We start from the raw sequence: 15,642 nt of genomic DNA, 5'->3' as shown, positions 1-15,642 counted from the left end.
GGGTGTCGGCGGACCCCACTCCCTAGGGAATCCAGCCCAGCGCTGAACAGCCTGGGGTTGGTTTGTCATTATGGCGAGTCCCACTATTATAGTGCCTCCCACTACGGCTGGTTTGCCTAGTGCTGGTTATGTGAAAATCGGGGGGACCCTACGCAACATTTTCCCCCGATTTTCAAATGACAATCAGTAGGCTGGCAGCACTAGGGTTAATAGTGAATAGAGGGGGGATCCCAAGCTTTTTTTTTTCCTTTAGTTTTATTTATTTTTGTCAGTTTTCACAGCTGCCAGGACCTCCGTTCCTATAGGCAGGGACAGTGTAACAGTGATGTGTTTACTGAACACGCTGCTAGATAAAGACAACACAGGAGAGTTAGCTAAACACGGGAGTGTTTCACATCGCAGCAAATCGCCAGAGATGACCAGTGATTTTGAAGATCAGGGTAAAAGTCGCAGCTTGATACATTTGATAACTTTTGGACTAAAATCGCAGTGATTTTAAAACGCTGCAAAAATTGGTCCTTGATACATTTACCCCATGGTGTTGATGTAGAAAAGAAGACATCCTTGCGCTAATTCAAAAATCTAATTTTAAAACCCAGATATATACATGCAATTTATAATGGTATTTTGGAGGGAACGACCTATTCCCAACAAGATTGACATAGTGTCAATATGTATTTATTGCAGCTCCCAGATCACATTCAGAGGTAGCAGGACAAGATCCTTTAAAAAGATCCTTTAATTGTTACCAGCATTTAACACTAATATACATCCAATAATTTCATGTAATACAGTTCAGAGACATTACACTGAATTTGGTTTTACTCATGAATTTCACATGTCATTATTTGAAAGGTGGTTAACTCCATGTTGGATTATAATTAACAACCCCCCAGGGTATTGGTAATAAGTTTAGTTACCAGAGAGAAAATGGAGGAGAGGTAGAATCTGAAGCCTCTAGAGTAGGAATACAGAAGTGTGACATAAAATTTTGACTATTATTTTTCATAGTGACACAGATAATACTCATCTCATCAACTCTGCCCTAACAAAAGTGAATAATGAACTGCTTACCGTAAAGTCTAAGGGGTATATTTACTAAACTGTGGGTTTTAAAAAGTGGATATGTTGCCTATAGCAACCAATCAGATTCTAGCTGCCATTTTGTAGAATGCACTAAATAAATGATAACTAGAATCTGATTGGTTGCTATAGGCAACATCTCCACTTTTTCAAACCGGCAGTTTAGTTAATATACCTCTAAGGGTTACTTCTCCTTACTCATTCTTTCTGCTGCTTTCAACACTGTTGATCACTGTTTTCTTTTCCACAACTAACCTTAACCATTCACTACTATCTTGTGTGACCAATGATCTGTCTCAGCCGTTCCATATAGATATCCCAATGGTATATGTATCTCAAAACTGAGTTTATCACAGTGTTGTCATCTTCACCCTTAAAATAATGATATAATATGCCCTTTTCTCACTCAAGATGCGACCAAAACTCTAATCCATTCTTTCATCTTTTCCACCTTGACTACTGTAATCTCCTCCTCTCTTCCAGGCATTCCCCTCACCTATCTGACTTCATTTCACCATATCTTAAATGTGGTGGCAAGACTTGTGTGACCCTCTCACGCAGTTCCATATCTACTGCCCCACCCTGCAAATTCCTACACTGTCTCACAATATCCCTAAGAATCCAATTCAAATAACTCAATCTTAACTAAAAAAAAGTCCTCAAAATCCTCACCCTTCATTTTTCTCAAGTCTCACCTTGACATACTCTCTCTCACACCCTCTTAGTTGTGCCTCTGACCTGTGCCTCAACTCTTCTCTGAGCACTATCTCTCACTCCCACCTACAATACTTCTCCCATCTCACTACCCACCTATGGAATTCCCTACCATGTCTGATCAGACCCTCCTCAAACCTCTCCATTTTAAACGCATTCTGAAAACCCACCTCTTTACTGGTACCTTCTCTCCTCCCACCTTTACATTCTCACTACTGTTCCAATCTCCAATTCGAGCTACACTTGCTCCTCTTGTCTCATCTCTGCCATTCCCAATAGAATGTAAGCTCTCATGAGCAGGACACTCCCTAATCTTTGTTTTTACATCTACATTTATTTTATATACCTTTTATGCCCATGTTTTATGTATGCCCTGTTTCCCCCACTGTCATGTGTGGTGGAGCATTATGGTGCCTTATATAAATCATTAACAATAATAATAATAACTTATTTTTTTTATTCAATTATGTTGCTATATTTGGACACTTTTTAAAAACAAAATAACTCATTAAGTAGAACATATTGCCTATTTTTTTATTCCATAACAAAGCCTGAATATGTATTTATGCATAAATATAATATTTAACCAACATTGACACTTATATCTAATTTGCTATGATACTTTAGAACTGAAACAACCTTTATAGTTGGCAGGATAAATCTATTAAGTAATTATAGAGCTCAGATACAGTACAGAACTGGTGTTTTTCAATATGAATGGTATTCAGTTGCTATATAATTTATTACTTTTTTTGGCACTTGTGTAAACTACTGGGAACTCCAGTACCCCAACTGGGTCAAAACATAGTGAATTGAGGCTAAGTTTGGTAAAAAAAAAAACTACCATGGGGTATTTGCACAGATCTTCTAAGCAGACGCAAAGTCCCATGGAAGTCAGAGACAGTTACTAATTATATGGATTATATAGGCTTTAAATCACAAATTTAGTGCTCTTTAGTATCGTCCTTTCACACTGACCTGCACTAAAATGTGACTAAGTCAGATACTATATATATATATATATATATATATATATATATATATATATTGAGATATATATATATATATATATATATATATACACATATTATGATATGTGGTCAGTGGTGTGACATTCGTTTGGTAGACATTCAGAAAGTCGTCAATATTGGGTCAACAATTCAAATGTCAACAGTATTATTAGGTTGACTACTTGAATGTCGACAGTGTTATTAGGTTGACAAATGAAATGTAGACAGTTTTATTGGGTTGACAATTTAATTGTAGACAATATTATATGGTTTAGGTTAGTATTAGGCATAGGGATAGATTTAGGGATAGGGTGAGGGTTAGATATAGAGTTGGAGTTAGGGATATTATTGTCGGCCGAATAATACTGTCTACATTCGAATTGTCGACCTAATAATACTGTTGATGTTGTTATTGTCGGTTGTCTATACTATGGTGTTGATCTTGTAACTGTCGAATATATGTGTCACACTCATATCTATACAGAAGGTGAGATTTGTCTGTTTTTTATCTTCTGGGCAGTCTTTCTGCTATACCATGATTCAAGGTCATGCAGGAACTTTATTGTAAACAACAGAACTAGCAAATTGTCTTTGTTTTCATTTCCCTTCCTTGTGCCCTCTTATAAAAGAATGTGAGAGGCAGTGTAAAACATATAAATGCAATACATTACTACTTCTGACAAATTAAAAGTGAATTAATAAAAAACATTACAGTTGCATATGAATCACATAAAATTAAAGAGACGTCTGTGAAACTACATTTGGTATATATAAAAAACATAAGAAACAAGATGTACAGTTAAACTATTTGTTTTGATGTATACGCAAAAAAAATCACTGGGTTAGAAAATAAAAGGAATCAAAGCTCTTCGTTCTTTGGGATAGTCTTTAAATTCTTGAAGGTAAAACCTGGAGAAACACAAAAATATAATATGTAATATCTATACATGCATTTGAATATCCTAAAATACAAACTAATAGTTACTAAATGTCATGAGTTGTAACAGCCTCATCGATATTGGGTGCATACAGGGGCAGACCTTGCTCTTCTGAGTATGCAAAGGAAAAGCACATGCACATTGAAGTCCTGTTTGGGATTTTATTTCTATACAGGTAATGGAAAGCCCAAATGGGGCTTCACTCGGTGGTCACCTAGAGTGCTAGGGTTTATGGGGCGCCTAAACCACTGAATGAGTGACATGTCACTCATTGATTGTCTTTATTGTCATCCCTCCTCACTATATGCTGGCTGCAGACATGGATGCACAGCAGTCAGCAGCTTCTTAGCTGCCGGCTACTGCTATTCTGTGTTAGTAATGAGCTGGGATTGCAGTACTGGGTTTTGATTTCACAGCTTGGTGCCACACTCCCTAGGGAAGAGTATACTGCTCCACCCCAGTTCCACATAAAGTAGGAAGTAGTGTGGGGACAGGGCAGTGCCTGACGGAAAGCGACACTCGTCGTGAAGAGTGGACGGGATGGGTGGGTGGCTGGCGCCTAGGGCACCCATGGATCATGTGTCCGCACTGGTTTTACTGCACGCGATAGACTCCGTGCATACCCAGAAGAGCTGGTTTGGGGACTACGGAGGATATATACACATATCGCTGGACATCTACAAAAATATATACAATAAGAGAATTAGATGTAGTGGGTGCAGAAAAGTGTTACTCAATATCATACTTGCCAACTCTCCCTGAATGTCAGGGAGACTCCCTGAAATAGGGGTGATCTCCCTCACTCCCTGAAGAGTCTGGCATTCTCCCTGATGCTGAACCAGTACAAGATGTGGTTGGCTTCACCATCTGTGGCATGATGACACAGTTCAAAAATTGTGTTCTATGTCCATGTATTGATGCCTATGGAGGTGGCCATTTTCATGGTGACCAAAATTTAATCAAAAACTGACAAGTAGGACAACATGACTTCAGTAATAGAGACAGAAATGTAAAAGACACTTCAGTCTCTAGAGATTCATTAGCTGCTTTTCTTTAGCGCATAGTTGCCTACTTTCCCGGGATGTCCGTGAGACTCCCGCACTTTTGGGAGACCTCCCAGGAGAGCAGGGCAACCTCCCGGTTCTCGTCCCTGCAAGAGATAAGTGGCGGGGGCTTAATTACACAAATATTGTGTCTTCTTGGCTGCCAATTGGCCAAAATTGTGACAATCATTTAGGGGGCGGTGCCAAACTGATGCGATTCATCAAGCCCCACCCCCGCACACCCACCACCCCCTGGATCTTCCTGAAGCCAACGAGGAAAAGTTGACAAATATGCTCAATATATTGCAGGGCAGTGACCAAAAACTAAATAGTAATTTTTTGTAAGAACCCATGAATTGGTGTGTTGTATTTAAAGTAAAGAAAAGCTGATGTCAGTTGGAGAAGATAAGTAAATAAGAACATACAATGCAGAGAGGATAGAATGTTCAATAACTGTGCATATAAGAAACACTGGAAAGAGAGACATAATACAGACACCTACCTTACACATGGATTAACTGGAATGAAACAGCTTCATTATGTAATTTAGTTGCAAAATGATCTAAATGATAATCTGAAGTATATTGTTCTTCAGATCCTAACTTAAAATGAATGATTTTCAATGATACTCATTATTTGAATTTAGTTGGAATAATTAATTGTTCTACAACTATAACATACATTTTAAATCCAAACTAAAATTGTGTAAATTGACTCTGAAGTACTTCACAGTGACTAAGAGGGAAGACAGCTGTTAGTTACTTAATAAAGGTAGACTGTTTCAATAATTTGTTATATTAAACACACACTGGCTTTAAAGAAAAAAATAAAAGCAGGGCGTAGCATATGTCTTATCTGAATAAAATAATAAAAAAGTCGGTTGTAAAAACTACAATATTATTTAATAGGTAACTATATATAAATGACTATGAATACAAAAATAAATTCTGTTTATATAAGCAATATTAATAATTAGAGAATGGGTTTGTATTATTCAGCATATATCTATACAACATACCTTTAGAAAATGTAATGAGATATTTAGGATGCTCACAGCCAGAAAATCACACGTATGTAAAACCAATTTGCCAGTTGGAGAGTTAGACAGCTTCCATTAAGAGCAGCACAGTCCCAGTTTTTAGCAGAAGTCTGCCAGACTAAGACTGGATGAGCCCACCGATCATGTTTTGAAAGTATCGCATTGTTCTGTATAGTCTCGTTGCTCCAGTTAACAGAATGCTGTATTGCTGTCTAACATGTTTCTCCGCAAATGCCTCTGGAGAAAATGTCATTTGCGAACAAATGCGTTAGCTGCAGTACCTTAGCTCCTTTAACTGGGATTGGGAATTACAATACTAAATCAGCACAGTGTCCAGAAGCCTAAATATTAATTCCTTAATTTTATTAAACAGATACATGACTAATATAAGCCCAGTCTCTGGCTATTAGTATTGCTTGTATAAACATAGCTTAATGTTGTATTTTTATTAGTTTTTATATGGTTAACTATTAATTTTTTGGTGATTCAGTTTTGTTGGAGCTTACATACTTCTACATGCATGCAGCTAGCAGTGCCTATAGTTGATATAAAAAGAATACACATATATAAATTGCAGGTATTTATGATGTAAAGACTGAAATGAAAATAAATTATGCAAGACTTTTTCCCACCTTAAATGTGACCTTGCCATCAACAAAATGTAAGTGAAAAACAATTTTTTTAGGAAGAGGAAGTGAAAATAAAAAACCCAACAATATCCTGTATGTATAACCCTTTAATAATGGAGCTGTAGTTTTGTCTACAGTTAACCAATCCCATTCAAATTATATTAAAAAATAATTATCATACACCTGTCAGCAATAAAAGTGATTGTGATCAGCTCCAAATATAATCAGCTGTTCCTGTGCGATTTCCTTGCAGTTTTCTTGGTTGCATTCTACTGGATAGCTATGGGATCTCACTGATGAAATGTATCAATCAGGAGTGGGGTATAAAAGAATTTCAAAGGCATTACATGTACCATGGAACACTGTGAAGACAATAAGTGGAGAAAATGTGGCACAACAAGGAAATTGCCTGCTGACCTCTGTCAGAAAGCTTAGGATAACGAGGAATTTCACCCTGCATAATTATAACAATCCGAAGCACACATCTTAGTCAACCAAAGCTTCAGAAAAGAAAGATCAAAGTCTTGGAATGTCTCAGTCAGATTCCAGACCTCAATCCCGTTGAAAACAAGGGATCCCCTTACAATTAGATGGATCTGGAAATTCCAGGTTTGCGAAGTTGATAGAGACTTATTGAAAAAGACTCACTGGTATAACAAAATCAAAAGGTGGTTTCGCAAAGTATTAGTTTATGCAAAAAAAGTATTGTAGGTTTTTTTTTTATTTTAACTTATTTTTCCTAAAAATTGTCTATTTGTTTTTCCCTTGAATTTTGTTGGTTGCAAGCACAGGCATGTGCAGCACATTTCATTAGGTTGTGCACCCAGGGAAATCTACAGAGGGCTACGCTGCACCATGGTATGCCACTGGAGTGACATGTCTAGCACCTTCTTGGGTAGGGTGTATTGCACCACCATGGGCATTTCTAACACCACCCTGGGTACATGTCAAGCACTATTTTCATGTTATTTTCCCCTCATTCTCATGTTCCACCCAATCTCCCTCCATATCATCATATCCTCTCATTAATCCCCTCATCTTCCTCACCTCACTTACTTATATCCTGGTCAGCCGGCTCCTGCTCTCTTCTTTTGCTCATGCTTCCACTGCGCATACTCTGCAACATCCTTCTCAGGGAAAAAGGAAACATCACAGTTCCCTTCTCCTCTAAGCAGATTTGAATTTTGGAGCCATATAATGCTGGCTCATGTGCACAGCATTCTGGGGCTTTAATTTTTTTGAGGTATTAATGGGTAGATAGCAGTGAAGAGTAGTGTCCCCAGCCCATATTACTCCACACAGTATTGTCCTTAATTCATATTATGCCAAGTAAAAATGCCCGCAGCTCATATTATGCCAACTGGAATTGCCCCAGTTTGGGGGCACTACTGTACAACTCCACATGTACATCACCTACTGTCCTCAGTTCCTCAAGTGGCGGAACTAATTAGGGCATGAAGTGAAGGGGATGGCACCTCTGCATCGCTGTCACTGTCAGCTTATCAGAATGCCAACAGTACTGATTATCTGCTGACAAGCACAGAGATGGTGTCCGACATTGAGGTGTGCCAGCATATTCACTGCTCATGCCTAAGTCATATTAAAGGTGGAAAATGATCTGACATTATCTTTCATGTTTTACATGACAATTTCAATAAGAATGCATTGACTTTTTATATTCACTGTATATTATAAGTAAAGATCTATTTGACTTTAAATAATTTATATGCTGCTTCTGTACTACTAGCTTTACAGATCTAATGCAAGTTATACAATGAAAGCTAATAACTGATGCTTTCCAATGGGTTCTGTGCATTTGCACTTTGTGAGTAAATAACTGCAAAACAAAAGAATAAGCAGTTGTGTCATACCTGTGATGATGATAAGCTCTTGGACCAATGAAACACAAGGTAAATAATGCAAAGGCAAATGCTGGTAGAGACCACGTTGCTACAGCATAACCAAACCATTCCACAATTTCTCCCAGGAAATTTGCCCCAGACACATAGTTAAACATTCCTCCTATAATAAAAAAAATACTTTTTTTTAATTTGTACTCTAATAAACTGTTTCAGAAGAGATTATATCATGTGGTATAAAATACCTACTACCACTAGGTCACAATGTAAGGTTTTCTTCAATGGGATGCTTCACCAAAAGGACAGAATACACTTTAATAGAGCTCTATTGAAAATAACTGGATGGACTTGAATACTGAGCATTGACCTGATACAGCAAATATTAGCTTCAAGTCATTTGTAAAATATATAATTGTTAAGAGATTTCTTCTCATGGTTTTTTTCTTCTGTGTGATTCTGGATGTTGATCACTTATGTATTTGGAGTAAAAAATAGATGAAAACCTGACAATTATATTGTATGCTCAAATATAAAATAAGATTTTTGTTTTGATAATAAAATAAGAAGTATGTAAGATATATATGAAATTAATGGATAATTTATATATTTTTATCCCATTATGAGAATAATGTGAACGAACTGCCTGTTCTCACCTGTAGTAAGACAATATTTTTGCCGTTATATCTGTACACTATATCACATTGTATATCACAATTTGTTTAAGAACAACAACAGATGATTACATAAATATAATATGAGTAAGGTTCTATTATTATTATGTACACATATCTCTGTAGTCTAATTAACTAATGTATAGAAGTGATAAGTAGTTTATAAGGTTTTGATTAGTGGTCGAAATGGGGGTATATTCAGTGGTATGCCATATTCCCACTTCTCCTTCTGCACTTATTGTAAAACTATCAAATTCCATTCACTTACATTTTCCATGTCGCCTCTTCTAAATTTCCACTTTGACCACTGGTTTTAATTGTACTTGTGTTTAGAAAAGGAGGTTAAAAAGCATTACTGCCTCAGGTTCATACTGGTGAATGAAGAGGCGTGTCTCTACGTTTTAATAGCAGCTATTTGAACCGAGCTTGTGAGACTGTGGAGCCAATGGTTTATGAAAAAGTGCTGATTGGACAGAGGGAAGTTTTGAATGAGCAGATCGTTGGGAAAAGAGTAATGAACTATACAGAGCCACAATGATTAGCGATGATTGACTCCCTGGGCAAATTATATCCCAGATTCCAATTGGAAAAAACAGGGTGTTTCTTTAGGGTGGCCATCTGAAAGATAAAGCTATTTTGTTTTATGTCTGTATGGCATGTGAGGACTGGAACCAGTAAAGACTATGTAAACATTAGTTTGCTGTGATATCTGGAGCAATAAGAGACAGAGGGGCAGTTTGTTCCATAATTAGCTGAGACATTTATATACAGATTATCTGCTGGACTAAGGTACTAAAGCTTAGAAATCTTAAAAAAAAAAGTACATTACATTGTTTATACACAGTCCATGGTTTTGCTTTGCATATACTATTCATTGTATTTTTCAGGGGGATTTTATATATTGAGTTCTTAAAATGTTAATTGGTATCAAATTGACCCTAGTCTCTCTCTTTGTCTGTTAGTATGTGTGTATGTTAGGCGATTTAGACTGTAAGCTTCAATGGGGCAGGGACTGAGGTGAGTTCTCTGTACAGCTCTGCGGAATTAGTGGCGCTATATAAATAGCTGATGATTATAAATGTTTTTGCTATTTTGGTGATATATGAATTATTGTATTAGACATAAATGCTTTATTTATTTTTTAATGTATCCCCTTTTTAAAGCAGTGTTTGTGAATGTATCTCATATCTATTTGAGTTGATACACGTTGAAATTATTAGTAGAATCACAATACAGATTTGTAACTATCTATAACATTTATAGTAGTTTAAGCCTCCTATGGAATAAGTATTTGCTGAATGTGCAGTGTCAAACATTATTATTTTCAATTGGTAAATTGCAAAGTGATGGCAATTAACCACTTTAAGACATTAGCATATTAAACACATTTAGTTTGACATTTGTTAATTAGCTGTATTTGTGTCAGTATTGCATTTCTAAAATATATTTTATAGGAGAGAAAGGGACATTACATTTAGATTTAATTTTTAAGAGATTAAAAAAATAAAATAGTCAACTCCATTTACTATTATTACACTACAGTACAACATTTAATCAGATATATATTTTTTGCAATGTCCTAGTAGTGTATAGACATTTTACTTGTGTATGACTGGAATTGATCAATACAGTACTTCATGTTGTAGTAAGGCAAAATTTAGAAGGGACTGTACATACAGTATTCATGACTGGATATATTTGCTCATATTAGGATAAATTATCTAATAAGTTAACATTTTATTTTACTATATAGATGTGCTCTTTGTCATGTAAAGTTCAGTATTTAAATACCTGTGAATAGACATATTATTTATTGGAACAAACTGTTTAACACAATAAATCAATTGCAAATTTCCAAATGTGATTTCCCCTTGTTTTGTTTGAGGTTTTTGGACTTCTCACTAATTTATCCCTTGAAAAAAATTATTTTGGTTTGACAAATGGTTAAGGTATAATATATATAATATTTATTTATTTTATGTAGGATACAAGTGATGTCTTTAAAGCCAGTAGGTGGCGTAATTGTTTCATGTGAAAGATATGCCCATGTGCATGTCACTGGTTCTCTAAGGTAAATTTTAATGCTTTGATACTGTCTCACTTGCATACTATGTATGTAGTAAAGAAAGAGTGTCACCCTTTGAGCCAATTGGCTTGATAGAGAACTTTTAAGCCATTGTACTCTTTATGTGTTATGCTCTCTGGCAAGCCATCTTCCTCCAGACTACACAGTAGTAGAGCTCTGAAGCATAAAGTAAACTTGTACCAAAAGCCAATACGATCCACACTTAGTGTACACATGTATATTAATCTATTCATCCAATTGATGAATATGTATGATTTTCACCCAGTTATAAATTTGCACTGAGAGGTGCACCCTTCCACACAATTTTAATATAATTCTGAAGAAAAAGAAACTAAACGTGTGGTAAAGTAAATAAACTGTGCCTAAGTGTTAAATAATTTGTTAATAATTCATTAAAAACTCCCCACAAATTTATATAGACTGAAAAGCAAAATATTTATAAAATGACCGCAATAAGAATGTGAAATTATGTTTGATGATTGTGAAAATAAAATTACCATTTATACAATAATACAGTGTGTTGCCTATTATTCTTAAATGTATTTATTGTATCGAATCCTGATCATAAAGAGTAATCCTTTTAATAAGTATCCTTTTTTTCAGTACTCTTTATAAAACTTCATGTCCATTGCTCTTATGCTAAATGAATTTATGTGTTTTAGCATCTGCACCTGCCCTTTAGCTGGTGCAAGTGACCACCGGCAGGAAGAGTGAGCTCAACATGGTCATGGGGGAACACCTTTTTGTGGTGGACATGTCAATTTGCGAATGTGCAGTGGTGTCCCCGGCTGCTGGCGAGAGACTATGTTTCCCAACAGGCCAGGTAACTGAAAGAGGAAGGGGGAATGTGAAGAGCCTATGCACGGATGAAAGAAGGAGGAGGCAGTTGGAGAAAGTATTTGAAGAAGGCAGTTGAAGGATAATGTAGGAGAGATAGACATATGTCAGCCTGACGGGGGCTGTGACAGTGAAGCAGGGGGAAATGAAACTAGCAGAGCGCAATTCTTTGTGCCAGCCAGAGTGGAAGAAAGAATTTGAGGAGACTGAGGGAGTATGAGCAACCATGGTGATCTGTGAGGAAAACACAGCAGTTTATGAAGGGAGTACTTATTATTTTTCCTGAGAGCCATCTTGGAAGCAAGGAACAGAAGGAGAGAAATATTAATAAGAACACATTTATTTTAGTAGTTATGCAATTGGACTGGTTTATATTGTATTAAATAGTGTTATGGTGCGGAGACCTGAAGAAAGTAAATTGCACCATTTTTCAGGACTGTGTCAATAAGATAAGGGTGAGGATAAAGACAGTTAGTTAGGGAGGAGAGACTGAGCCATGCCAGTGAGAAGTTGATCAAAGTGTTCTTCTTTCTAAATAATATTTGGAAAAGAAGATAATTTGACTTACAAGGAGAATATTATACGGAAACCATGCCATGGTTACTTTGATAATAGAACGTAAGTGAGGAAATGTGAAAGGCGAAAGCTACCTTTAATGTGGATGCAATAATAATCTACCGGATTAAAGGAGGGTGCTTTAACCAAGAACGGTAAATTGTGAAACTGGAATCAACCATGCAGCCAGGAACCTCAATGGATCAGAACAATGTCTTCAAAATCTAAGTAGAATTCTAGTCAAATCAAGCTACTTAAGTTGTTAAAAAGGTTCTTGTCATGCATTTGGGCCTAGCCCAGGCCTCCTCAGGGGAAGAGCGTAAATTCCCGATGCAAGCGCCCTTTTTTAACGTGGTTTTGTCCACATGTCACCACCTCATCATTTTTCTCCATCACCTCATCCTTCATCTTCATCGCCACATCCTTCATCAAGCTACTTAAGGTGTTAAAAACTCCCCACTGTCACCCCCGGCAACCACCAACCACTCCCAACTGTCACTTCTCCTTCAAGAAATATATAGGTCAGTGTATAAATCTGCCCAGCAGGTGGCGCTGCAGCTTGGTTTTTTTTTCCACACACGCCACTAGGCATTTATATAGTAGATATATATAGGATATATATATATATATCTATCCTATATATGATACTAGAGAGGCTGGAAAATATCTGTATGCTAAGATAGTTGTTAGATAGGATTGTTTTTTTATTATATGAAATTAGAGATGAGCGGGTCCAGATTTGTCAAATCAGAACACCCCCGAACAGTGCCAATCCGAGCCTGATCCGAGCATTGTTCGGGTATTCCCGCCGATCGCAAAACTGAGAACGAGGCAAAACCTCATCATCACGCCATCGGATCTCGCGAGATCCGGATTCATATTATTACCCTGCTTGCCGCCGCCATCTTCACTCGGGCATTGGAGAGGGAAGAGGGAGGGTGTGTTAGTGGTGTCCTCTGTCCTGCTCATTAGTGGTGCTGTCCTGTGCTCTGTCCTGCTCAGTCCAGTGGTGGTGTCCTGTGCTCTGTCCTGCTCAATCCAGTGGTGCTGTGCTACTCAGTCCAGTGATGCTGTCCTGCTCAGTCCAGTGGTGCTGTCCTGTGCTCTGTCCTGCTCAGTCCAGTGGTGGTGCTGCCATAATTCCAGTGGTGCTGTCCTGTGTTCAGTCCAGTGGTACAGCCATTTAAATCCAGTGGTGCTGTCCTGTGCTGTGCTGCTGTATAAGTCCACTGATCCTGCCGTTTAAGTACAGTGGTACTGCTGTTTAAGTCCACTGATCCTGCTGTATAAGTCCAGTGGTACTGCTATATAAGTTCACTGATCCTGCTGTATAAGTCCAGTGGTACTGCTATATAAGTCCACTGATCCTGCCGTATTAGTCCAGTGGTACTGCTATATAAGTTCACTGATCCTGCCGTATAAGTCCAGTGGTACTGCTATATAAGTCCACTGATCCTCTTTTTTTTGGCATTATGTGCTCTTTGGGGCCTAGCTTTTCAAACTGCCATCCTGTCTGCCACTGCAGTGCCACTCCTAGATGGGCCACGTGTTTGTGCCGCCCACTTGTGTCGCTTACCTTAGTCATGAAGCTACCTCAGTGCAACCTTTTGGCCTAAAAACAATATTGTGAGGTGTGAGGTGTTCAGAATAGACTGGAAATGAGTGGAAATGAATGTTATTGAGGTTAATAATAGCGTAGGAGTGAAAAAAAACAAAAATCTGGATTTTAGCAGTTTTTATGCTTTTTAAAAAAAAAAATCAGAACCCAAAACCCAACACCTTGAGGGGGGTGTTTTGGCAAAACCCATTAGAACCCAAAACCTGAAGGTAATCAGAACCCAAAACACGAAAAGTGGCTGGTGCACATCCCTATATGAAATTGTACCATAAAAAACAAAATATACTTTTCATACAATACCAGAAAATCCCTTTAGAAGATTAGGCCTCCCCGATAGATGTGCCGATGTGGATTTTGAAAGATCAGTTCGGTGTAATAATACTCATTTGTGTGTGGTCCAGTGAAGGGGGCTGAGGGTTCCTTGGTCTCCCTCTGGTGTTGCAAACAAACAAGACACTACCCAACGAAGACCCTTCAGTAACCAAACAAAGGTGGAGACACCACATGACTCGGAATACAAGATACTGAATTAATTTATAGCCTGCACACACAAATTGATACATACATCCTAACTGGGAAAAGGGTTGTTGTTTTTATGCAAACTACACAGGGGCTCATGTAGAATTGTACATGCATCTGTTTTATTTAAAATATACATTTCCGTACAGTGCATGCTTATGCATACGTCTGTGTACAGATTTTTTAACATGTTATACTTGTGACTCATTACTTCTGGAGAATGGGGAGAGTTGGGTTAGGTTAGTGTAGGCTGAGTACAGTAAGGACATTCATGTAACTGCAACTTAGGTGCACCTGGAAGCAGATACACATACACCTTTCAGGATCCCTATCTTTTGCAGTTGCTGGATGGCTGTTGCAACAATACTCAAGGATGATCAACAGCACTATATAGCTGCCTTTGATTGGCTGGTTGACGATTGATCCCATTCACTGATGGTACTTAATTTATTAGTGTGGTTGTTATTATAAATAATAAAAGAATACTCAGGGTGCTAAACCTATATAACTCCAAATGCAAATTCAGTGAAATATTTAAAGCAACTCTCAAGAGAAGAGAAAAGATGGTATCCCTTTACCTCCTAATAAGGAGAAAAGGTATTGACAGTGCAAAATGTCATCTACTATCTTTAAAATGTTTAATATGAACATTTTTTTCTTATTAAAAAAATAACTGTACAGCATATATATGTTTATATATATTGCATTAACATTATTCAGCATAATGTTTTATAAAAATGGTAGAGCATCTCATGAATCAGTATAATATATTCATAAGGAACAAATAGTTACAATTGATGAAAAGGTACAGGATCAACTAGGAAAGCTGTATAATGAATGTTAGTGAGCTATTGGCACAGATACTATCTCAGTCCTATCCATACTTAGCTTTAAAGTAGCAGAAGCTGATTTCACCACTGTAATTGATCTTAGGTTCTCAATGATGTACAGAAATTATATCCCACAGGACGGATCATAGGTTGGTGGATATCTATATCATACAACATTGAGAGGATGCAAATGATTTAGAGCAAAGAATAT

At 37.2% G+C, this 15,642-nt stretch overlaps 1 protein-coding gene across 1 annotated transcript in view; it reads right to left on the bottom strand.

Annotated features, from left to right (window-relative positions):
• Window positions 1-721: 721 nt before the first annotated feature.
• The window catches only part of SRD5A2 (steroid 5 alpha-reductase 2), a 94,944-nt gene continuing 80,023 nt past the window's right edge, over window positions 722-15,642 (bottom strand). Inside the window, exons 4-5 of the mRNA XM_075203526.1 lie at window positions 8,328-8,478; window positions 722-3,716 (exon numbers count right to left, since the gene is read on the bottom strand). Of these exons, the coding sequence (XP_075059627.1) occupies window positions 3,650-3,716; window positions 8,328-8,478 (218 nt within the window). The 3' untranslated portion in view covers window positions 722-3,649. The remainder of the gene's footprint in view (window positions 3,717-8,327; window positions 8,479-15,642) is intronic.

Source organism: Mixophyes fleayi, chromosome 3 (assembly GCF_038048845.1).
Source record: "Mixophyes fleayi isolate aMixFle1 chromosome 3, aMixFle1.hap1, whole genome shotgun sequence".
Classification (NCBI taxonomy): domain Eukaryota; kingdom Metazoa; phylum Chordata; class Amphibia; order Anura; family Limnodynastidae; genus Mixophyes; species Mixophyes fleayi.
Note: the sequence above shows the minus strand (reverse complement) of the source record. Positions and strands in the feature narration are given on the sequence as shown.